At 34.1% G+C, this 26424-nt stretch overlaps 1 protein-coding gene across 1 annotated transcript in view; it reads left to right on the top strand.

The window, feature by feature from the left end:
- LOC140059070 (uncharacterized) overlaps positions 1 to 26424 on the top strand; it is a 75692-nt gene that overhangs the window by 30118 nt on the left and 19150 nt on the right. Inside the window, exons 2-8 of the mRNA XM_072104896.1 lie at positions 12385 to 12475; positions 13767 to 13926; positions 14679 to 14791; positions 17469 to 17559; positions 18091 to 18114; positions 23012 to 23035; positions 23645 to 23685. Coding sequence (XP_071960997.1) covers positions 13816 to 13926; positions 14679 to 14791; positions 17469 to 17559; positions 18091 to 18114; positions 23012 to 23035; positions 23645 to 23685 — 404 coding nt within the window. The 5' untranslated portion in view covers positions 12385 to 12475; positions 13767 to 13815. The remainder of the gene's footprint in view (positions 1 to 12384; positions 12476 to 13766; positions 13927 to 14678; positions 14792 to 17468; positions 17560 to 18090; positions 18115 to 23011; positions 23036 to 23644; positions 23686 to 26424) is intronic.

Here is a 26424-nt window from a genome sequence, read left to right as displayed (position 1 = left end):
ATCAGTGGCTTAGTCCTTATGTTTTATACCCTTAGTTTGTCTACTCGTACAAACTGTTCTTTGGAAAACTTGCAAATTCGTTGTATACCCTTGGTATTAAAAATGGCAATAGGCCTACCTTATCTTTCCGCTTTATGTGTTTGGCTACTACTACAAACTATTCTTTGCAAAACATAGTATGTTTTATACCCTTGATTTATGGCACTAAAAATCAAATTGTTGTTTTCCTTGTTTTAATCTTGCAACATTTCATCGAGTGCTTATCTCGCTTTCTTGCGATCACCATGTTAAAGACCCACTCAGTAGGTGCCGTCACCTTTTTGTATAACCTTTTAGCAACTTGTTTAGCTTTTCCCGTACTTCTTCGCGGATAGATACAGGAATTGAAAAGATTATTGTGCTTACTCTGTTTTGCCGGATTGATTTCATATTATTTTCTTTCTAAAATATAATATAAAAATGTTGCAATTATTAGTTGCAACAAAATGAATCGACCACCAGCTATGCGAGATCAATATGGAGAGTAACTTTTATTCATAAAGCACTCTGGGAACTGTGACGTCATACAAACATATTAGATATGTGACATCTCCCTTTTTCTTCATGGTCCAAAAATGTATCAAGTTACCTCCCCAAATCGAAAATTGCATAATCTAATGACATAAGTGATTTTTGCCTTCAGTGATGAAATGCACTGGTTTTAATGTGCTTTGAAGAAGCTTCGTATTTTAACAATGTGTGTTGCCGCATGGTTTTTTGTGCTGTTACAATTTTTCTTATTTTAAAAGCGCTTGTTATGGGACAAGAGAATACGTCAAATGTGTTTGTTTGACTGAAAAAAAACACTTGTCCCAGGAGTTGGGAAAGTGGGTTTGCTATTAAAGCTGATTGCCTTGCCCAAGTAAAATCCTGCAAGTTCATTTTACGATTTTGTAATGACAGCGGTCATTAAAAAAGTTATTTTCATTATATATGTCCCTTTAATTAGGCCTACATTATAAAGCAGCGTTCTGGTGCAATGAAAATAAATAGTGTGTCTTCTTCACTTGTATCCAAGTAATGCAATGGTAGATTTATTAAATGCTAAAATAATACAAGAAAGTATGTTACAGATTTTCCTTTTTTGGTGTGTTACTCACTTCTTTTTTAGTTTCGCCAGACTGGCCCTTCTTTCTTTGTCCGTTTTTTCGTTGTGTATTGTGTTTATATGGCGGGACACATTTACTATGCGTGTCTCGCAAAAAGGACACAAAAACAAAAATGAAATATTTATGTATTTAATTATAAACACATTTTAGATATTAAACCTATATGTTTATGCTAAGTCTGATGTAATATTCAAAACATAGGGCGCAAGGTGGCGCACTGCAACAACAACACACGAGGGCGTGCGAGTGTGATGGCGTTATACTTTAAATTTCTTTTTTTTTCAAGTCACCGCTGCGTCGCTTTTGTTTTTGGTTTACCGTATTTATACTGAATTTTATAAAAAAATGGTAAACTCGACCACAGTGTATTTAACATTGCAATATAGGCCTACCGTGTGCATACGTTTTATATGTCGATCCACACGCACATATTCAATTTTGCATATGTCACACATTTTGGGTTTTCCCTTGGTTGGGTTTCTTCTAAAAGAAAAAAAAAGAAAATAATAATAAAATCACATTATTACATAAAAACAATAATCAGTGGCTTAGCAAAACTTGCAAATTCGTTGTATACCCTTGGTATTAAAAATGGCAATAGGCCTACCTTATCTTTCTGCTTTATGTGTTTATCTACTACTACAAACTATTCTTTGCAAAACATAGTATGTTTTTTCGACACTAAGCCTACTAGAACCAACTAACACATGGCGACAACAATGTCGCTCGATAGGGCGCAAGGTGGCGCACTGCAACAACAACACACGAGGGCGTGCGAGTGTGATGGCGTTATACTTTAAATTTCTTTTTTTTTCAAGTCACCGCTGCGTCGCTTTTGTTTTTGGTTTACCGTATTTATACTGAATTTTTTTTTAAATGGTAAACTGGAGCACAGTGTATTTAACATTGCAATATAGGCCTACCGTGTGCATGCGTTTTTTATGTCTTTCCAGACGAACAAATTCAATGTCGCAGATGTCGCACTGTTTCAGTTTTCCCTTGGTGGGGTTTCTTCTAAAAGTTAAAGAAAATAAAATCACATTATTACATAAAAACAATAATCAGTGGCTTAGTCCTTATGTTTTATACCCTTAGTTTGTCTACTCGTACAAACTGTTCTTTGGAAAACTTGCAAATTCGTTGTATACCCTTGGTATTAAAAATGGCAATAGGCCTACCTTATCTTTCCGCTTTCTGTGTTTGTCTACTACTACAAACTATTCTTTGCAAAACATAGTATGTTTTATACCCTTGATTTATGGCACTAAAAATCAAATTGTTGTTTTCCTTGTTTTAATCTTGCAACATTTCATCGAGTGCTTATCTCGCTTTCTTGCGATCACCATGTTAAAGACCCACTCAGTAGGTGCTGTCACCTTTTTGTATAACCTTTTAGCAACTTGTTTAGCTTTTCCCGTACTTCTTCGCGGATAGATACAGGAATTGAAAAGATTATTGTGCTTACTCTGTTTTGCCGGATTGATTTCATATTATTTTCTTTCTAAAATATAATATAAAAATGTTGCAATTATTAGTTGCAACAAAATGAATCGACCACCAGCTATGCGAGATCAATATGGAGAGTAACTTTTATTCATAAAGCACTCTGGGAACTGTGACGTCATACAAACATATTAGATATGTGACATCTCCCTTTTTCTTCATGGTCCAAAAATGTATCAAGTTACCTCCCCAAATCGAAAATTGCATAATTCGTTGTATACCCTTGGTATTAAAAATGGCAATAGGCCTACCTTATCTTTCTGCTTTATGTGTTTATCTACTACTACAAACTATTCTTTGCAAAACATAGTATGTTTTTTCGACACTAAGCCTACTAGAACCAACTAACACATGGCGACAACAATGTCGCTCGATAGGGCGCAAGGTGGCGCACTGCAACAACAACACACGAGGGCGTGCGAGTGTGATGGCGTTATACTTTAAATTTCTTTTTTTTTTCAAGTCACCGCTGCGTCGCTTTTGTTTTTGGTTTACCGTATTTATACTGAATTTTTTTTTAAATGGTAAACTGGAGCACAGTGTATTTAACATTGCAATATAGGCCTACCGTGTGCATGCGTTTTTTATGTCTTTCCAGACGAACAAATTCAATGTCGCAGATGTCGCACTGTTTCAGTTTTCCCTTGGTGGGGTTTCTTCTAAAAGTTAAAGAAAATAAAATCACATTATTACATAAAAACAATAATCAGTGGCTTAGTCCTTATGTTTTATACCCTTAGTTTGTCTACTCGTACAAACTGTTCTTTGGAAAACTTGCAAATTCGTTGTATACCCTTGGTATTAAAAATGGCAATAGGCCTACCTTATCTTTCCGCTTTATGTGTTTGTCTACTACTACAAACTATTCTTTGCAAAACATAGTATGTTTTATACCCTTGATTTATGGCACTAAAAATCAAATTGTTGTTTTCCTTGTTTTAATCTTGCAACATTTCATCGAGTGCTTATCTCGCTTTCTTGCGATCACCATGTTAAAGACCCACTCAGTAGGTGCTGTCACCTTTTTGTATAACCTTTTAGCAACTTGTTTAGCTTTTCCCGTACTTCTTCGCGGATAGATACAGGAATTGAAAAGATTATTGTGCTTACTCTGTTTTGCCGGATTGATTTCATATTATTTTCTTTCTAAAATATAATATAAAAATGTTGCAATTATTAGTTGCAACAAAATGAATCGACCACCAGCTATGCGAGATCAATATGGAGAGTAACTTTTATTCATAAAGCACTCTGGGAACTGTGACGTCATACAAACATATTAGATATGTGACATCTCCCTTTTTCTTCATGGTCCAAAAATGTATCAAGTTACCTCCCCAAATCGAAAATTGCATAATTCGTTGTATACCCTTGGTATTAAAAATGGCAATAGGCCTACCTTATCTTTCTGCTTTATGTGTTTATCTACTACTACAAACTATTCTTTGCAAAACATAGTATGTTTTTTCGACACTAAGCCTACTAGAACCAACTAACACATGGCGACAACAATGTCGCTCGATAGGGCGCAAGGTGGCGCACTGCAACAACAACACACGAGGGCGTGCGAGTGTGATGGCGTTATACTTTAAATTTCTTTTTTTTTCAAGTCACCGCTGCGTCGCTTTTGTTTTTGGTTTACCGTATTTATACTGAATTTTTTTTTAAATGGTAAACTGGAGCACAGTGTATTTAACATTGCAATATAGGCCTACCGTGTGCATGCGTTTTTTATGTCTTTCCAGACGAACAAATTCAATGTCGCAGATGTCGCACTGTTTCAGTTTTCCCTTGGTGGGGTTTCTTCTAAAAGTTAAAGAAAATAAAATCACATTATTACATAAAAACAATAATCAGTGGCTTAGTCCTTATGTTTTATACCCTTAGTTTGTCTACTCGTACAAACTGTTCTTTGGAAAACTTGCAAATTCGTTGTATACCCTTGGTATTAAAAATGGCAATAGGCCTACCTTATCTTTCCGCTTTATGTGTTTGGCTACTACTACAAACTATTCTTTGCAAAACATAGTATGTTTTATACCCTTGATTTATGGCACTAAAAATCAAATTGTTGTTTTCCTTGTTTTAATCTTGCAACATTTCATCGAGTGCTTATCTCGCTTTCTTGCGATCACCATGTTAAAGACCCACTCAGTAGGTGCTGTCACCTTTTTGTATAACCTTTTAGCAACTTGTTTAGCTTTTCCCGTACTTCTTCGCGGATAGATACAGGAATTGAAAAGATTATTGTGCTTACTCTGTTTTGCCGGATTGATTTCATATTATTTTCTTTCTAAAATATAATATAAAAATGTTGCAATTATTAGTTGCAACAAAATGAATCGACCACCAGCTATGCGAGATCAATATGGAGAGTAACTTTTATTCATAAAGCACTCTGGGAACTGTGACGTCATACAAACATATTAGATATGTGACATCTCCCTTTTTCTTCATGGTCCAAAAATGTATCAAGTTACCTCCCCAAATCGAAAATTGCATAATCTAATGACATAAGTGATTTTTGCCTTCAGTGATGAAATGCACTGGTTTTAATGTGCTTTGAAGAAGCTTCGTATTTTAACAATGTGTGTTGCCGCATGGTTTTTTGTGCTGTTACAATTTTTCTTATTTTAAAAGCGCTTGTTATGGGACAAGAGAATACGTCAAATGTGTTTGTTTGACTGAAAAAAAACACTTGTCCCAGGAGTTGGGAAAGTGGGTTTGCTATTAAAGCTGATTGCCTTGCCCAAGTAAAATCCTGCAAGTTCATTTTACGATTTTGTAATGACAGTGGTCATTAAAAAAGTTATTTTCATTATATATGTCCCTTTAATTAGGCCTACATTATAAAGCAGCGTTCTGGTGCAATGAAAATAAATAGTGTGTCTTCTTCACTTGTATCCAAGTAATGCAATGGTAGATTTATTAAATGCTAAAATAATACAAGAAAGTATGTTACAGATTTTCCTTTTTTGGTGTGTTACTCACTTCTTTTTTAGTTTCGCCAGACTGGCCCTTCTTTCTTTGTCCGTTTTTTCGTTGTGTATTGTGTTTATATGGCGGGACACATTTACTATGCGTGTCTCGCAAAAAGGACACAAAAACAAAAATGAAATATTTATGTATTTAATTATAAACACATTTTAGATATTAAACCTATATGTTTATGCTAAGTCTGATGTAATATTCAAAACATAGGGCGCAAGGTGGCGCACTGCAACAACAACACACGAGGGCGTGCGAGTGTGATGGCGTTATACTTTAAATTTCTTTTTTTTTCAAGTCACCGCTGCGTCGCTTTTGTTTTTGGTTTACCGTATTTATACTGAATTTTATAAAAAAAATGGTAAACTCGACCACAGTGTATTTAACATTGCAATATAGGCCTACCGTGTGCATACGTTTTATATGTCGATCCACACGCACATATTCAATTTTGCATATGTCACACATTTTGGGTTTTCCCTTGGTTGGGTTTCTTCTAAAAGAAAAAAAAAGAAAATAATAATAAAATCACATTATTACATAAAAACAATAATCAGTGGCTTAGCAAAACTTGCAAATTCGTTGTATACCCTTGGTATTAAAAATGGCAATAGGCCTACCTTATCTTTCTGCTTTATGTGTTTATCTACTACTACAAACTATTCTTTGCAAAACATAGTATGTTTTTTCGACACTAAGCCTACTAGAACCAACTAACACATGGCGACAACAATGTCGCTCGATAGGGCGCTAGGTGGCGCACTGCAACAACAACACACGAGGGCGTGCGAGTGTGATGGCGTTATACTTTAAATTTCTTTTTTTTTCAAGTCACCGCTGCGTCGCTTTTGTTTTTGGTTTACCGTATTTATACTGAATTTTTTTTTAAATGGTAAACTGGAGCACAGTGTATTTAACATTGCAATATAGGCCTACCGTGTGCATGCGTTTTTGATGTCTTTCCAGACGAACAAATTCAATGTCGCAGATGTCGCACTGTTTCAGTTTTCCCTTGGTGGGGTTTCTTCTAAAAGTTAAAGAAAATAAAATCACATTATTACATAAAAACAATAATCAGTGGCTTAGTCCTTATGTTTTATACCCTTAGTTTGTCTACTCGTACAAACTGTTCTTTGGAAAACTTGCAAATTCGTTGTATACCCTTGGTATTAAAAATGGCAATAGGCCTACCTTATCTTTCCGCTTTATGTGTTTGTCTACTACTACAAACTATTCTTTGCAAAACATAGTATGTTTTATACCCTTGATTTATGGCACTAAAAATCAAATTGTTGTTTTCCTTGTTTTAATCTTGCAACATTTCATCGAGTGCTTATCTTGCTTTCTTGCGATCACCATGTTAAAGACCCACTCAGTAGGTGCTGTCACCTTTTTGTATAACCTTTTAGCAACTTGTTTAGCTTTTCCTGTACTTCTTCGCGGATAGATACAGGAATTGAAAAGATTATTGTGCTTACTCTGTTTTGCCGGATTGATTTCATATTATTTTCTTTCTAAAATATAATATAAAAATGTTGCAATTATTAGTTGCAACAAAATGAATCGACCACCAGCTATGCGAGATCAATATGGAGAGTAACTTTTATTCATAAAGCACTCTGGGAACTGTGACGTCATACAAACATATTAGATATGTGACCTCTCCCTTTTTCTTCATGGTCCAAAAATGTATCAAGTTACCTCCCCAAATCGAAAATTGCATACGACACAGAAAGCATCATGGTCGATAATGTTTTGCGCCGATCAAATCATTAGAAGTAATTATTCAAATTGGGTACGAGTAGGCCAAATAATGGGTACGAGTAAGCCAAAAATGGGTACGGGTAAGCCAAATAATGGGTACGAGTAAACCAAATACTTGAATAAATAATGCAATGGTAGATTTATTGAATGCTAAAAATAACACAAGAAAGTATGTTACAGACTTTTTTGGGTTGTTACTCACATTTTTCTTAATTGAGCCAGACTGGCCCGTCTTTCGTTCTCACCGACATCTTTGTGGACTTCAGATATGTGTCTGGAAACGTTTATAATATTTTTGCCGCAAAAAGGACATTCCTAAAACGAAAATAAAATATTTATATTGTATTTAATTATAAACACATTTTAAATACTATATCTAAGCCTAAATGTTTATGCTAAGTCTGTTATATGTAATTTTCAAAATATTGTGTGTTAGGGTTTAAAAATTGAAAAGATTATTTTGCTTACTCTCTTCTCTTTTTTAGAGTTCATATTTTCTTTCTGAAATATAATATAACAACTAGAATTTAATGTTACACTGTGACAAATAATAGGTGATTATTTTTATAATTTTACTGACATTTAATTTTAAAGAAACATGCACGTAAAAAGTTGATGCCATCCTATGACATGATGCATTTACGCTTATAGTGCTGAGTTGTACCTATGTGTCATAAGAATGAACAGTATACTGTATATCCATATGCAGTGTAGCATAGATGAAATTACGGGACCCACATCATGTTCTAAATTGTTGGTATAACGACGTTATCAAATTTTGAAAGATAATGATTTGAGCAAAGAAATATTAGATTTGGAAGAAAATTTAGCACGTAGAAGCGTTGAAATTTTTATAAATTTGACGAAATAGATGAAAAAAATACTTTTTAACTTCAACTGGCCATATCATAACGTCAAAACATCCAATAGGCTTACTTTTTATATGAATTCATATGTAAATTTCATCAGCTTTCATAATCATCAAGGTCAGCTTTAATTCTGAGATATTATGAAGGTGAAATTACACGACGTACGTTATTCAAGTTTTACGCGTGATGACGTCATCGTCATCAAAATGAAATATTGCATCCCCTGAGAAGATTATTAATTGTGCAAGCCATACTGAAATTTGAGTGAAAATCAGGCTCAAATAACTGAGCGCTTTGTTGAATGTGATAACCTACCAAAAAAGAAAATAAAATCCTAATTTTTAAATTCAAGTGGCCATTTGATGATGTCACAACATTTTGTACGTCAAATGTGTACAGAATACAGTAAGTTTAAACAAGGCCAACAGCCATTAAGTCGCGTGCTACAATGCATAGTGATACAGACAGACCGACAGACCGACTGACCGACAGCCAGACCGACAGACAGACCGACTGACCGACAGACAGACAGAGAGACCGACCGACCGACATAGTGAACTATACTGACCGAAATTACTGAACATGTTTAAAAATGTTGAAATGTTTAAAAACATTTGTTTTTTTAAAATTTACACGTGCGTAGCCTGTCACTTTCGACGTGCTCGTATAACGTAATTTCGAGTTGAAAAGTAAGTCAAGAAAACAGAAATCGGGCAAAAAGAGTGCGTAATAACATTTAACGCGCAGTGCGCGCGCAAAAATATGCGCACTCATGGCAATTTTGTAAACACTTAAAATTGCCTGAAATGTACTCTTATTTCATCGAAAATAAATTTTGAAAATGTTAAGCGCGCGTACGCATGTGTTACATGCGCTACGCACGTAATTGTATTGCCATATGATGATTTATGCCCTGAAATTTATGAGTACCAAATTTTATTTAATTGTGATTCATGGTTGTGAAGATATGATTACAAACGTGATTTCGTTAAATCGTGCGTAGACCGCGTAATTTTTTATTGCGCACCGTGAAAACATAACCACATTGATTCCTGGCCATAAGGAATATACTGTGAAAAATTGACCTAGCTAGATTAAACTGATTTCAAGATAAGGTCAGAAAGCGATAAAACGCATAGTGATACCGGACCGACAGACAGACAGACCGACAGACAGACAGACAGACCGACCGACCGACATAGTGAACTATAGAGTCCACGTGACAAAAAAGTGGACTACCTCATCATTAATTGCATATTAAATATAATTGGGTTTTTTTTTGACAATCAAACAGACTATGACATTTTCCTTGACCGAAATAACAAACTTAACATTAACCTATCTTCTTTAAAATGTTTATTGATTAAAGTTGAAAGTATATACTTGGGCCATGCATCATTAAAAAAAATATTGAAGTTTCTCAATGTGCAGTGATACCGGCTATTGTATTTGGGTTACCAAGATTCATCTTTCATATTATAAATAACAAAAGATCCCTGACAAAACCAATCAATCAGTATAATTTTTTTTTTTTAAATCTATTATCTTTATTTAAATCAATGCATCTACTGTACAAAGTGACGAATTCAATCTAGTTAGGTATAATTTTAATTCGACAAAACAGAATTTAAAAAAAACTAGATTTGAATTGGTCACTTTGACGAGTTAGTTATCCGCACGACAAACGCCACGTGCAAGTCACATGAAAATCATCGCTACGCTATAATGGTGGCCGGGTGCGATTTTTTTTTCGTACATAAGTTGGGGACCCCCTCATGAAACGTCACAAAATAAACATGAATAATTCATCAGTTAAATTTTCTTGTTCCGTGTGCACCCAATCGCTGGCCGGGTAGCGATTTTTTTTTTTCGTACATAAGTTGGGGACCCCCTCATGAAACGTCACAAAATAAACATGAATAATTCATGATTAAATTTTCTTGTTCCGTGTGCACCCAAGCGTATAGCAACAAGAAGTGATTACACAAGTGCGGTACGATTCTAGTCCTATCTCCGCTGTTGTTGCGGCGTGCGATTTCATAGAAGAATAGCGGCGTTTTGTGTGGATTGTCGAAATAATCAGCCTTTAGTTTATGGAGTTTTTAATATAATTTATTACTAAAGAATTACGTGTTAAAATTATAGTTTCTATTAATACTATTAGGCCTAATAGTCTCTAAACCCATGTCTATTCTAGGCCTAGTAGTAGCTGTGTGGGTGTGTGTTACGTGTGTGTGTTAGGTATGACACAATCCGAGTAATAAGTCAGCAAAATTAAACAATAAACATTACACAAAAATACATTTTTTATTCTCGTGGGTCTAATCTTCCCATCTCATGTGTTCATATACGCGCATTTTTAAAGTTCCTTTGAGTACATGCATATTGTTTGATAATAAAATAGCAGAATTAAAAAATTACAGTACACAAATATTATACACATTTTTTATTCTTGTGGGTCTAAGCTTTCTTTGGGCTATGTCCAATGAATTTACTACTTAGTCTAATGTCTTGCCTAGCTGTCGATTAGCCTCGACACATTTTGCATAGTGGTGTGTGTGAGAAGAAGAGTGCGCGAAGGCAATCACGTCACGTGAATTGACCTAGAATCCTAGGCCTACTGTAGAAAGAATCGTATCGCAGTTTAGTTGTGCGTGTAATCACTTCTTGTTGCTATACGCTTGGGTGCACACGGAACAACAAATTTAACTGATGAATTATTCATGTTTATTTTGTGACGTTTCATGAGGGGTCCCCAACTTATGTACGAAAAAAAAAATCGCGGCCGGGTAGCGATATATCTTTTCGTACAGAAGTTGGGGACCCCTCGTGAAACGTCACAAAATAAACATGAATATTCATTAGTCATATCAATAAGGTGTGACGTAAGAATTAAGCTAACTACAATTCGCTAATGCAAACGATTTCTGTCGAGCCGTCTGTGTAGTCGAGTGGATAAGACTATGGATTTACATGTCGATGTATGAGGTTCGATTCCCATGAGCTACTTCTTTTACTTTATAGTGAGAGAGAGATTATTAAGAGGGTTAGGTTTAGTTTATATTTAGGAAGTAGTTCGGCTGACTTTCACATGGGGTCCCCAACTTATGTACGAAAAAAAAAATCGCGGCCGGGTAACATGTTGGAAGAGTCTAAATCAAATATTGTATAGCGCCACGTCGTGGCATATCATTTGTCAGCAGGGCACTACCAGATTCACAGTGAATTAACAACGTATAATGTTAACCAAAGGTGCCCTAACGGATGATACATTAATAAATATCATCCGTTAGGGCACTACCAGATTCACAGTGAATTAACAACGTATAATGTTTACTATATGTGACCTGACGGATGATACATTAATAAATATCATCCGTCAGGGCACTAACAGATTCACAGTGAATTAACAACGTATAATGTTAACCAAAGGTGCCCTGACGGATGATACATTAATAAATATCATCCATCAGAGCACTACCAGATTCGCAGTGAATTAACAACGTATAATGTTAACCAAAGGTGCCCTGACGGATGATACATTAATAAATATCATCCATCAGGGCACTACCAGATTCACAGTGAATTAACAACGTATAATGTTTACTATATGTGCCCTGACGGATGATACACGTATAATGTTTACTATAATGTGCCCTGACGGATAATACAATAATAAATATCATCCGTCAGGGCACTACCAGATTCACAGTGAATTAACAACGTATAATGTTTATGTGCACTTACGGATACATTATTAAATATCATCCGTCAGGGCACTACCAGATTCACAGTGAATTAACAACGTATAATGTTTACTGTGACCTGACGGATGATGCATTAATAAATATCATCCGTCAGGGCACTACCAGATTCACAGTGAATTCATATGGTCCTGAAAGAAAATGCAATATTATCTCTCATATTACATAGCCTAAAACAGATGCATGTTACTAGCTAAACATAAATATTGTTGTTTCAAATATACATGTTAAATAAACAATTTTTGCCTTCTAAAACTTTCATATTAGAAATATTTGTAACAGAAGAACTATAAGCCACTGATTATTGTTTTTATGTAATAATGTGATTTTATTTTCTTTAACTTTTAGAAGAAACCCCACCAAGGGAAAACTGAAACAGTGCGACATCTGCGACATTGAATTTGTTCGTCTTGAAAGACATCAAAAACGCATGCACACGGTAGGCCTATATTGCAATGTTAAATACACTGTGCTCCAGTTTACCTTTTTTTTTTCAGAAATTCAGTATAAATACGGTAAACCAAAAACAAAAGCGACGCAGCGGTGACTTGAAAAAAAAAAAAATTTAAAGTATAAGCTATTTCTTCTATTTTCCCCATTTACAAAAGAAAAAAAAGTCCTATAAAATTAAAAGTTGAACAAGTTTTAAAAAATACATAGTAATAATCAATTAAAATATACAGTATATTAAAAAAACCAATTCACATGTAAACAAACATCTTAAAAATCTACAAGATCCATATTCATCCTTTTCCTAATTCATAATACTCGGCCACAATAAAGTATGAAATGCAAAAAGTGCTTAATATTATCATGATTATTACTATCCACGCTTTAAAAAAATATGATAATAATATCATATAAAAAATGATCTCATTGCCGATTTGAATAGAAGTACCTGCGTGTTACAAAAACTCGTGCAGGTAGGCCTACCGCATTTTAGTAAATCGAAGACGTAGGCCTACGTTCCACCATTTGGCCATAGAAATCGTTTTTGTCCATGATTTGCGTTTTTTAAAAAGGGGAATCCCCAGCGAAAACACGTAGCAGTTGTAGATATCGAAATAGCTGCCAAAGGCGCAGGGAGGCGCAGCTACGAATTGATCTCAGATGTTGTCGCCTAATCAAATGCATACACTGAAGAAATCTACGCGTGATTCAACAATCTTATTACACCTAATAAATTTCCTCGCATATCGGACATGTTTATTGAATTTTGACGCACAAACGAACATACGCGCCCACGTACGTGCATCATCATTATTGGGCCTACAATGTGTTCCTATTTATTATCCAAATGTTCAATATAATCATCAATAATAGTATGAATGCTGCTTATTAATCAATCAAAAATGTGAATAAATATTATTTTATCAATCCCCTTCATTTGCACTTTTTGCGTTCCATACTTTAATGGGGTCGAGTTGACCGATTATTTTTTGGCCGAGTTGACGTGAGGCCGAGTTAGGCCGAGTTGACTTGAGGCCGAGTTGACTTGAGGCCGAGTTGACCGGGGGCCGACTTGACTTGGGTCGACTTGACTTGGTGCCGACTTGACTTGGTGCCGACTTGACTTTGGCCGAGACGGTTTAGGGCCGACTTGGATCGAAATCAAGAGGACACTTTGTCAGGTTCCAAAGGTGGTGGCAACAAACTTAGAGGGTTCAAGTGTAATTTTGTTGATTTTTTCCCATTTTAAATTATTTCTACTTTGGAATATTATCCAACAGGTAGTACTACACAGAAATTCAACGAAAGCCAGCAGTGCGTGATCAGGAAATGAACAGGCTGCTAGGAGATCACTCAACGAAGCACACGTATGATTTCCATGAGCAGAGGACTGCCCTCAACGAACTGTACTACACATATGTACGAAGATACAGGAAAAGCGTGAGTAGTCTTAGTGCAACTTTTGCTATTTTACATTTACTTTTAGCTTACCAAATCACTATTACTGTTGCTATATGCTTTTTAGTATTGTATGGCATGTTTGAATGTAATTTCACCCTGCTTTAGGCTGAATATAGACACCTAGTAATTCAGCTGATCTTGCCTAGGCCAGTGAGCCGGACAGTCACTGTCGGCAGGCTGTGCTGTCTAGCCTCTCAGAGATGGTGCAGTACTAACACATTACGTTTGGGTAGCACATTTTATAGGCATCATTCTTTGTGGAAAAACTATGCTTTAACAGACAAAATATATGATATGGTTTTCAGCTTTCACCACCAAATATTTCACAATAATTGAAGGTTAAAAGGTCATAAACGAACATTTCGGAATGTCATGATTTGTATAAAGAGAAGAAAATTACAAGGTTGAATAGGGTAAGGTCAAAGACTTTTGAGTAAACAGTCTACCGCGTACGGCCGTACGTACGTGCAACACATTTTTTACGTGTTTCGTTAGATGTAATGAAAATAAAAAATAGTTGATCTGAAGGGATCAATGATATGATATGTAAATAAACAAACACTACAAAATCAGGGGGCCCGGGCCCCCGGCCCCCCACTGGATACGCCACTGAACACACAATATTTTGAAAATTACATATAACAGACTTAGCATAAACATATAGGCTTAGATATAGTATTTAAAATGCGTTTATAATTCAATACAATATAAATATTTTATTTTCGTTTTAGGAATGTCCTTTTTGCGGGACACGCATAATAAATGTGTCCCGCCACATTAAAACAATCCACACCGAAAAAACAGAAAAAGAAAGGATGGCAAGTCTGGCGGGACTAAAAAAGAAGTGAGTAACACACCAAAAAAGGAAAGTCTGTAACATACTTTCTTGTATTATTTTAGCATTTAATAAATCTGCCATTGCATTACTTGTATACAAGTGAAGAAGACACACTATTTATTTTCATTGCACTGCTTCATAATGTAGGCCTAATTTAAGGTACATATATAATAAAAATAACTTCACCACTGTCATTACAAATCATAAAATTAACTTGCAGTATTTTACAGATTTTACTTGGGCAATGCGCAATCAGCTTTAGTTAACCACTTAACCGACTCCTGGAACAAGTGTTTTTTTTACGGTCAAACAACCACATTTGACGTATTCTCTTGTCCCAGGACAAGCGCTTTTAAAATTAAAAAAATTATAACTAACAGCACAAAAAACATGCGCCAACACACATTGTTAAAATACGAAGCTTCTTCAAAGCACATTAAAAACAATGCATTTAATTCATCACTGAAGGCAACGATCACTCATGTCATTGGATTACGCAATTTTCGATTTGTGGAATAATTTGATACATTTTTGGACCATGCATGGGTCGTGACGTAGGTTTACTGGGTAATTAAAAAATGCCCAGTAATTAATGGACTCTACCATCTGCTGTTGATGACAAATTTTATGCATCAACAACGGAAGCAACGTAGCGCATATAATATGCACGCTTAGAATTTATTTTCGATGAAATTTGAGTACGTTTCAGGCAATTTTAAGCGTTTAAAAAATTGCCATTAGCGCGCAGATTTTTGCGCGTTAAACATTAATGCACATTCTTTTTTCCCGATTACTGTTTTACAACCTTTCTTTGGCAATTCATCATATTTTATTCACTTTTCAACTTGAAATCTCGTTATACGAGCACATCAAAAGTGATCAGGCTGCGCACATGTAGCCTTATAAAAAATGATGAAAATGTGCTTAATTTTAAAATTAATATTGATCGTCAGAATGCTCAGTGAACCCTATTCTCTCAATTTCATTTTCAAGTGTATGTATCATATTTATGATTTATTATGAAATTAAGAAAAACAAGGCCAACAGCCATTAAGTCGCGTGCTACAATGCATAGTGATACCGGACCGACAGACACACCGACAGACAGACAGAGAGACCGACCGACCGACATAGTGAACTATACTGACCGAAATTACTGAACATGTTTAAAAATGTTGAAATGTTTAAAAACATTTGTTTTTTTAAAATTTACACGTGCGTAGCCTGTCACTTTCGACGTGCTCGTATAACGTAATTTCGAGTTGAAAAGTAAGTCAAGAAAACAGAAATCGGGCAAAAAGAGTGCGTAATAACATTTAACGCGCAGTGCGCGCGCAAAAATATGCGCACTCATGGCAATTTTGTAAACACTTAAAATTGCCTGAAATGTACTCTTATTTCATCGAAAATAAATTTTGAAAATGTTAAGCGCGCGTACGCATGTGTTACATGCGCTACGCACGTAATTGTATTGCCATATGATGATTTATGCCCTGAAATTTATGAGTACCAAATTTTATTTAATTGTGATTCATGGTTGTGAAGATATGATTACAAACGTGATTTCGTTAAATCGTGCGTAGACCGCGTAATTTTTTATTGCGCACCGTGAAAACATAACCACATTGATTCCTGGCCATAAGGAATATACTGTGAAAAATTGACCTAGCTAGATTAAACTGATTAATAAATATCATCCATCAGGGCACTACCAGATTCACAGTGAATTAACAACTTATAATGTTTACTATATGTGCCCTGACGGATGATACACGTATAATGTTTACTATAATGTGCCCTGACGGATAATACATTAATAAATATCATCCGTCAGGGCACTACCAGATTCACAGTGAATTAACAACGTATAATGTTTACTATATGTGACCTGACGGATGATGCATTAATAAATATCATCCGTCGGGCACTACCAGTTTCACAGTGAATTAACAACGTAAAATGTTTATGTGCACTTACGGATACATTATTAAATATCATCCGTCAGGGCACTCCAGATTCACAGTGAATTAACAACGTATAATGTTTACTATATGTGACCTGACGGATGATGCATTAATAAATATCATCCGTCGGGCACTACCAGTTTCACAGTGAATTAACAACGTATAATGTTTATGTGCACTTACGGATACATTATTAAATATCATCCGTCAGGGCACTACCAGATTCACAGTGAATTAACAACGTATAATGTTTACTATATGTGACCTGACGGATGATGCATTAATAAATATCATCCGTCGGGCACTACCAGTTTCACAGTGAATTAACAACGTATAATGTTTATGTGCACTTACGGATACATTATTAAATATCATCCGTCAGGGCACTACCAGATTCACAGTGAATTAACAACGTATAATGTTTACTGTGACCTGACGGATGATGCATTAATAAATATCATCCGTCAGGGCACTACCAGATTCACAGTGAATTCATATTGTCCTGAAAGAAAATGCAATATTATCTCTCATATTACATAGCCTAAAACAGATGCATGTTACTAGCTAAACATAAATATTGTTGTTTCAAATATACATGTTAAATAAACAATTTTTGCCTTCTAAAACTTTCATATTAGAAATATTTGTAACAGAAGGACTATAAGCCACTGATTATTGTTTTTATGTAATAATGTGATTTTATTTTCTTTAACTTTTAGAAGAAACCCCACCAAGGGAAAACTGAAACAGTGCGACATCTGCGACATTGAATTTGTTCGTCTGGAAAGACATCAAAAACGCATGCACACGGTAGGCCTATATTGCAATGTTAAATACACTGTGCTCCAGTTTACCATTTTTTTAGAAATTCAGTATAAATATGGTAAACCAAAAACAAAAGCGACGCAGCGGTGACTTGAAAAAAAAAAGAAATTTAAAGTATAAGCTATTTCTTCTATTTTCCCCATTTACAAAAGAAAAAAAAGTCCTATAAAATTAAAAGTTGAACAAGTTTTAAAAAATACATAGTAATAATCAATTAAAATATTTATTAAAAAAACCAATTCACATTTAAACAAACAATACTATGACCCATTTTTATTTATACAAGAATTTCTTGTTAATTCTGCCTCTGTGTAATATATTTAATAAAAAAAAAAAAACTTGGTATTTCAAAATGTTCGAATTGCTTAGAAATCATTTTTTAGTAACCTAAGAAAATAAAAATTGTTTACTGCGCTCCACTAGACAAATTGACAAATTACACTACATTTAAGTAGAGAATGCTTTAAAATGATGTTCTAAATACCTACTTAATTTATTGATTTTACTTATTTTCAGACAACTACACCAGCAACTTCAGAGGTAAAGGTTGATTTTTGTATAGTTTAATAATAATTTGAAGGAAGATTGAAGTTATTTGTTATGACATGATAAAAAGTTTATATAGGGATTGAAAATCTTTAAATAAAGTGCCTTATCCACAAGAGTAGTACGATTGGTAACCTTCAATGTGACCAATTTTGACAGAACAGAAAATGTAATATAATTAGGCATATTACTGCTTTTTACGGTATATATTAACCATATTTTATTTTATGTTCACCCTTCTCTCTGATGGTGTTGCTTCAGTCTTTTTTTTTTTTTTTTTTTTTGAGATTTTTGCTAATTTTTGTGTGTTGTATTGATGTTGTGTGTGTTTATGCTGACTTCTTTTTAATTGTAGTTTTACAAGCAATTTGGCTCTTTTTTATTATCTTGAACAAACGTAGACAATTTCTAATCTAATACTGTTTTTTTTAAATTATTCATAAGTTAACATCTTTACTCCTTATTTAATTTTTTTGACAATATTTAAGTTTATAACTTGCGTAACATCCGAAATATAATTGTAAGACCACATCATATCATTTGTCTTCTGTCCCATCTATTATAACACATTGGAACGAGTTACAGTACATAATGAAATTAAAAATTCATCAGTTTAAAAAATTGTTATTGAAAACCAACTTGTTTAAAACAAAAAAACGTTCTTATAATACAAGTGATAAGAAGATTAACCAAATTCACACTAGAATCCAACTTAAGTCTCAATTCTCATTTATTCTCATTTATTCTTAAATGGACTTCGAGACAATCCAAATTGTAATTGTGGCTTTAATGTTGAGAATCCGCTTCATTTCTTATGTTACTGCCCTAATTATAATACACAAAGAGATATTCTACAAGCACTAACTCAATTATTGAGGATATTCTTAGCCAAGTGTCGTAGACTGAATTCTTTCAAACTAAACTAGAACAGTGTAATAATATAGTTCATCAAATTAAGTGTTATATGGCGATGTTCAATTTTAAAGATTGATTGAATAGGAGGAATAATTGTAGATGGTGGTTCGGTGTAATGAGGCTGTTCCCGCGACGCGGCGAGAGGACACATGTTTTTGGAGCGCCAATAAACTGAGATTGAGGTTAATAACATCCGTTATTTATCTTTATGCATCTTATTAATTATACCTGTTAAACTTCAAATTTGAGATTGATATTATTTTGTTCTAAGGTACGTTGGTTATAGGAGATGATAAAAGTAGTTTGGATTATATTAAGTAACTTTAGGCTAGGCTTGAATGAATGTTATTCGCAGCCACCGAGCAGAATCAGCTAGTGTACCTCACTGTCCGATCAGTCATATAGAGTGGTACAAATTTAGTAAATAATTACATTGGAGATATTGTTTCTCGGACTAGTTGCGTGTCAGTAATTGACTTATAAGTAATTAGTATTTAGAGAAGAGTATATTTATTAGATTATGAGGATTTATTATGTCCTGTCCTGTTATTATTATGCTGCGAGGATTATGTTCACTGAACATCAGTTTTATCGATAAAATGGTGGATTTTGTAAACTAGTTTTTGACCGATGAGGGCGTCACGCTGTAGTTGATTAGGATTTATTTTATGATTGGTGGCGCTATAGTTGTAAACAAAGATTCAAGATGGCTGCACCCGTGTGGATCGAGCGTCAGATTTTAAATAAATATTTTTGAGTTTTAAGCTAGTTATAAGTTGTATAGAAGAGTAAAAATAGATAATTAGGTTGGTTGTTTAAACTATTGTGGCTTATATTGATTATTATTTTTAGTGTTTTGCACTAGTGAAATTTGACAACAAAATTGGAGGATTACCGTCATTTTCTTGACTTGAGAATTTAAGATAGTTTATCTCTAGTTGGGTAAGTCGGAATGGCCAAGTGCTAGATTGTTGATATTAACATGTATTATTATGGGTACAATGCTACTGATTTAGGCTTAATGTTATTATACAGACTAGATGGTACGCTCGCTTCGCTCGCGTACCATCTAGGTCGTGCCCACAGATGGTTCTCGAATACACAGTAATTTCAGCGTTAAAAAACTGGCGATTTCAAATGTACAATAATGCAGGGCAATAATATATGTCGTTTACAGGAACGATTAAATAGACACTGTGATTTATGTACTCAACTAAAATTAGCACACTGGGAATAATTACTTCCGAAAGAGAATGTTGTCACAAAATGAGACCAATTGTTTAAGTCAAATTTAAACAAACTTAATTTGTGTTTTGTATGTAACATTATGGTTGAGAGATGGGAAAGAGGATGGGTGCAAAGAGGAACAATGTTTAAATATATTCTTTATCCATCTATTGAAATATTAATTAACATGTTTTACAAATAATATACCACTAAACACAGTAAAACATTGCGATGTAATACTTGGTTGAAACTATCACCGTTGTAGTCGATTGAAATAGTACAGTACATGTAACGATACACTACGACGTATGTTTATATATATGTAACAGGGTAACAGGTATGCTTATACCCAAATACTTGAATGATTTATCTGCTGAATCTGACTTGAATCTGAGAAACCTTGTGGGACCCATTAAAGTAAAAGCTGAAATGATAAGTGACCATGCTATAAATAGATGAGTCACCTCATCCAAGTGGCGGGAAAATGGTCATGAATATTTAGTGTATAATGTTTCAGTATGGGTCAGTTCATAAATGGACAAGGGATTTTGTTAATTGATTTGCATTTTTAATAGTTTCTTTTTTTGTATAACCGAACTTTAAATTGATAATTACATGTGTATGACTCGAGTTACAATACAATCGTTCTGTAAACTACGAAATAACGTTATGGTAAATGTATGTACCATCGGTTAAAAATTGTCATAGTACCCAACTGGGAATGGATGACACTTACTAGTGCCTAGCCCAAAGTGAAGGTTTTCATCTCCTTCCGACTGGTTACTAGGTAAGCATCTATATTTTTATCTCTCTTAATTTTAGAATTGTTTTACTATAGTTAATATAGTTGATTGTTGATTGTTATACTAGACACAACGCAATAGTAGCCTATACTGTCGTTAATGATACGATCACTGATGTTATCTTAAATAGTAACACTGTTTTTGTTATATCTCCTTCCGACTGGTTACTAGCTTCAATAAAAGAATTTAACTTTTCCAAACCAAGAACTGTCTCTGTGGATGATTTTATTGTGTTTGTGCCAGTGCTGCAGCTCCTGAAAATACTACGCGATAAAGCTACGACGCTAGTAGTACGAACCTGTTACATATAATGTTAAACAATTTGTGAAAACCACCTCTATTCGGGGCAAATCATAAATTCGATTTAATCGGTAATAAATATTAAATTACGGCGACTGAAAACGCTAGCTCATTATCCATTTAAAAAAAATTATATCCAACCTCTGCAGCACAGATTGAAAAAAAAAAGGATCGAATTTCTGTTATGAGTATACAGTACTTTCCTTTACGACGCCTGAGGGAATAGACACTTGTGGAACGACACAGAGATTGGAATGTTCCATTTATCGCAAATCAATACATTTGTATAAACGTATATTAAATCTATCAAAATAGTATTTTTTAAAGAAAATCGGCCTGTCTTCAACATTATGATACTGTACTCGAGCTGTTCAACCGGTTTTCAGCTATTAAAAACAATTATTGTAGGAGGAGATAGGAAAATGCGAAGCCTCCTCGCATTTTTGTGGCGGGTATTTTTCAAGATGGACATCCATTAGACAGTGTATACCACGATCGGAAAACACCCCTATCTGGGGCAAATCGTTGAACCTAAATTTGTTTTAATCGTCAATAACTAATTATCTAACTTAATTTAATTAGTAAACAGGGTTACATCAGGTGGTTAAAATCAGTACCGAAAGTACGAACCAACTTTATATACCATCGAGTAAACATTCTAGAAATAACGCGCGATTTACAGAATTTTGCCCTTACGTAAATTTATATATAGATAAAGAAATGTTAAGAACTTGTTGTTTGTTTTGAGATATTTATATAGTTGAGACAGATAATGTATTGTCACCTTTAATACATTTTGTTAAAGAATTTCTCTGATTGTTTTTTAGTGGTTTTTCTTTCCGTTTCATTGCTGTTGTGTTCTTCACCTTGAGTACTGATATTCACAAATAAAGAATACCAAATTGCAATCAATCTTATTGCAATCAATCTTATTGTATCGTTACTTCTGGTGTGTGCGTCCTGACAAGAATAGAACATTACGTGTACAGCCCCATTAGAGAATGTGTTCATTTTTACCCAAAGTTTTTCAAAACTTCGGGTAAATGTCACTTAACCTCCTACTGTGACATGTGTTTATATAAGTCTTTGATAGGCAGGTCATTAAACCTTTTGATCATCACCAAATTTTGCTAGTTTTTGCCTGACCATTGACCTTGCATACTGAAGAATGTACCTTGTCCTAATCAATTACAAGAGAGCTAATAAAATCACAGGGGTATAATAAGATTAAGGTCATTAATCACCTGCTAAGTTGATTTATCTGATAAGGATTTTGACCAAAAAGTTCTAATGGGGATGTACCCCGAACCCGAACGATGACGCAAGTTAAATTTTGGATTTGATCTTCTTTCGACTTGTGAAAATGCTTTATTGTTTTATTATATACAACAATTTCTTGTTAATTCTGCCTATGTGTAATATATTTAATATAAAATTAAAAAACTTTGTATTTCAAAATGTGTATATGGGTGTAATAATGATATGTTTGAATTATAATGCATTGTTTATTTTTTTTTTACTGCGCTCCACTTGTGGCACATGAAGGGAGCAGTGTATTGACAAATTACACTATACATTTAAGTAGAGAATGCTTTAAAATGATGTTCTAAATACCTCCTTAATTTATTGATTTTACTTATTTTCAGACAACTACACCAGCCACTTCAGAGGTAAAGGTTGATTTTTGTATAGTTTAATAATAATTTGAAGGAAGATTGAAGTTATTTGTTATGACATGATAAAAAGTTTATATAGGGATTGAAAATCTTTAAATAAAGTGCCTTATCCACAAGAGTAGTACGATTGGTAACCTTCAATGTGACCAATTTTGACAGAACAGAAAATGTAATATAATTAGGCCTGTTATTGCTTTTTACGGTATATATTGACCTTATTTTATTCTGTATGTGCTCCACTGGTGGGTCCAGGAGAAGGAATCACAGTTTATTGACATACCAGAAGATTAATATTTAGTGACTAAAACTCGGGTAACATGGATCAACAACAAGTTGAGTGTTCACGCTTAAAAGCTTATTATGGCCGTGTTCTAAGATTAGATTTTTTAGATAATTGCTTAACAAAATGTCTACAGAAAGAAAAAGATAAGAATAAGGATTATTAAATAACAATAGGCGATCTTGTTTACAAAAAAGATCACCTAATAAAAATAAAGAGGTTGTACAATAACAATAGATTATTTTGTTAAGATCACCAATTATTCTATCGTCATTTATATGTGAAAAAGACTGAATAAACAAACTATGTATTTTATTTTACAGGAAAAAAGAAGACCAATAAATGTGGTCCATCCATATTATAGGTTGGTGAAATCTGTTTATTATGAATTCTTAAAATAATATTATATTAGTACATGGATGTAATTGTAAGGAGGAGCCTAAAGGCACTTCCACCCGGTCTAAAGCTAATATCAAGGCCACTGATCTGCCAACCCTAAATTATTCCGTTTCCACCGACCGACTTCATTTAATTTTCCACTGATGAATTTTAAATATTCTATCAGAAAGTTCAGTCGATCAAAAGGACTGTCGACAGAGAAGACCGTAATTAATAATGATGGAAACACTAACTTTCCAAAAACTTTTAATGGATTTCATGTACACATTATTGCCAAATGTGTGGAAGACTTCTTTTATTCTTTCTTTTATTATTCAAAGTACGGTACTGTTTTATTGGGGAGGCGTTTATTAAAATAAAATGTCAAATGCTTGGTAAATTGTAGATAACAGTGGGAGGAATTCTACTACAAATAGTATCATTGTGTTATTATAAATATAATACAATATTGTGTGTATTATAAATGTGGATGGGCGTTTATTAGATAGTTTGGAGGAGGGGGGGGGGGAGATTATTATTCAAAGTGATGTTTTATTGGAGAGGCGTTTATTCAAATAAATACCATCATAATAATTAATACATTATTTAATTTAAACATCTTTTGAAACTAACTTCCACAACAGAGTAGGCCGTTTCGGCCCAAGAAAGAAGTCATTTTAGACGGCTTGCAACATGGGCAGACATCCCGGTCCTAACGGGACACAGATAACCTACAGTTATTACTGCCAGCTTACTCAATAAAACTCGGCTATCGGGATTTCACTCGATTTTAAACAAAATGTCTTACCATCAAATCGACCTATGTAATTTTATAAAGGCGTCATGTCCAAATGTTTCCAAACGTACAAACCGCGTCAAACGGTCACCGTTGATAGCTTGATCGTTTAACGCGTGCAACGATCGTAAAAGAGCTAATTAATTTATGCATTTAGTATTGTACCGCCCACCGCCCACTGTAATTGTTTAGCCGTTGGACGCGCGTTTAGCGTTAAACGTCGTTGGATTTATTATGCCTACGTACTGCTGCTGCCGTAGATCGTGTAAACAATGTCTAGGCGCGCCTAGCTGCCTTTCGCCTACTGTTTTATCGTCAACATTCAAGAACCGTAGAAAAGTTACTGTTATAAAACACAGAATGTTTTAATAAATATTATTATTACAGTATAGATTGACTAATTACTCACACATTCTATAAAGTACACTACGTACAGTAACAGTTTAGTTCAGTACAACAAAATGAATTACTTTTTCTTAAATACTGTCGACCTACGCGATGTTCACATTTATAGGCTAGACTTGAGTGTCTACAGTAGTTGATCCATGGAGGTATATGATCATACCATGGAGTAACTCCATGATCATACCCAGTACCGTTTTGATCGTACGATTAATCGGGAAACCACCTCACATCGGCATTTTTTTCTACGGCGCGTGAGGCTGTGTGTTAATTAAATGCATTTAATGTAATATTTGTTGTCTACGAATATAATAATTTAAAATATTTTAACTGTGTTCATGCAATCAGAGTATGAATCCCTTATCCATAATTTTCGCTAAATGTCATATTCTTGGTCATACAGTTTTGTTCTGTTAACATATTATTTTGTCCTTCAAGTTTAATGCATTGCTAATTTACCACACAATATATAAAAAGAATGTCAAGTAGTACTGGTAAAAAATGTCAATTAAATTATTTTGAACAAACAAAAAAAAACAATTAAAAAATCGATATTTATATTTGTTACGATTTATTTATTAAGAATATTGATGGAACTTGAGTATTCTCTATGTACAATCGTTAAAGTCATTCTTATGTTCGTTGTACAGTACCGTAGGCTACTACAGTATTCAAAGTTATTCTACATCGTTAATATTATTAAATTTGGGAGACGACCACGAGGCCGGCTCAACTGACGGGTTTTAACCACGTCGCGGCACTCAGAATTTCCGATCGGCACCATGTTTTTAATTGTCCACAATAAAAAAAAAATCAAAATAATAGTATTACATTTTTATGTGTAAATCGAAGAATTTATGGAGCGTTGGAATTGCTATCGTGCATAATAGAGGTACAGTACCCCGGTACAGTACATTCAGTTTGTAATGCCAAATCGTGACCACTCAAGCCGAACGAAAAGCAAATACTTAATGTTTTTTATGTGGGCATAGGGAGATCATTGTTATGCTAGTAAACAAATTTAAAAATACATCGACGACAAAATCAATATATTCCTTGTTTAATAAGTATAAATTAAATATTAATACAATTAGGCCTTTGTGCAACGAAAAAATGGCCAATGATTTATTTATTTCAACAATAACGAAGGTGGTCCATCCAGCCGTAGCTGATCATTAGGGACCCTCACAACAATACAATATGATTATGACGAGACATATATAGGCCTAACGTGTAACAATCAAAATTAAATTAAATAGAATTTATAAACAAAATAAAATTCACAAAACATAGAATCAAACATTAAATGAATAAAATTAAATGACCAGTCATCTTTTTAACGATCTAAATAAGACCGGCAGAATTTGGAGTAAAAACATTTATATTTATATTTGTTACGATTTTTATTTACAATATTTGTTGTCCTGGGTGATATTTTCTGCGATGAGCAGTGACGTCGGAATTGTTAAATAGCGTATACGCAGGACAAATCAAACATTTACCTAAGCCACCATGTGGCATCGCGTT

This window comes from Antedon mediterranea, chromosome 9, assembly GCF_964355755.1.
Source record: "Antedon mediterranea chromosome 9, ecAntMedi1.1, whole genome shotgun sequence".
Lineage (NCBI taxonomy): Eukaryota > Metazoa > Echinodermata > Crinoidea > Comatulida > Antedonidae > Antedon > Antedon mediterranea.
Note: the sequence above shows the minus strand (reverse complement) of the source record. Positions and strands in the feature narration are given on the sequence as shown.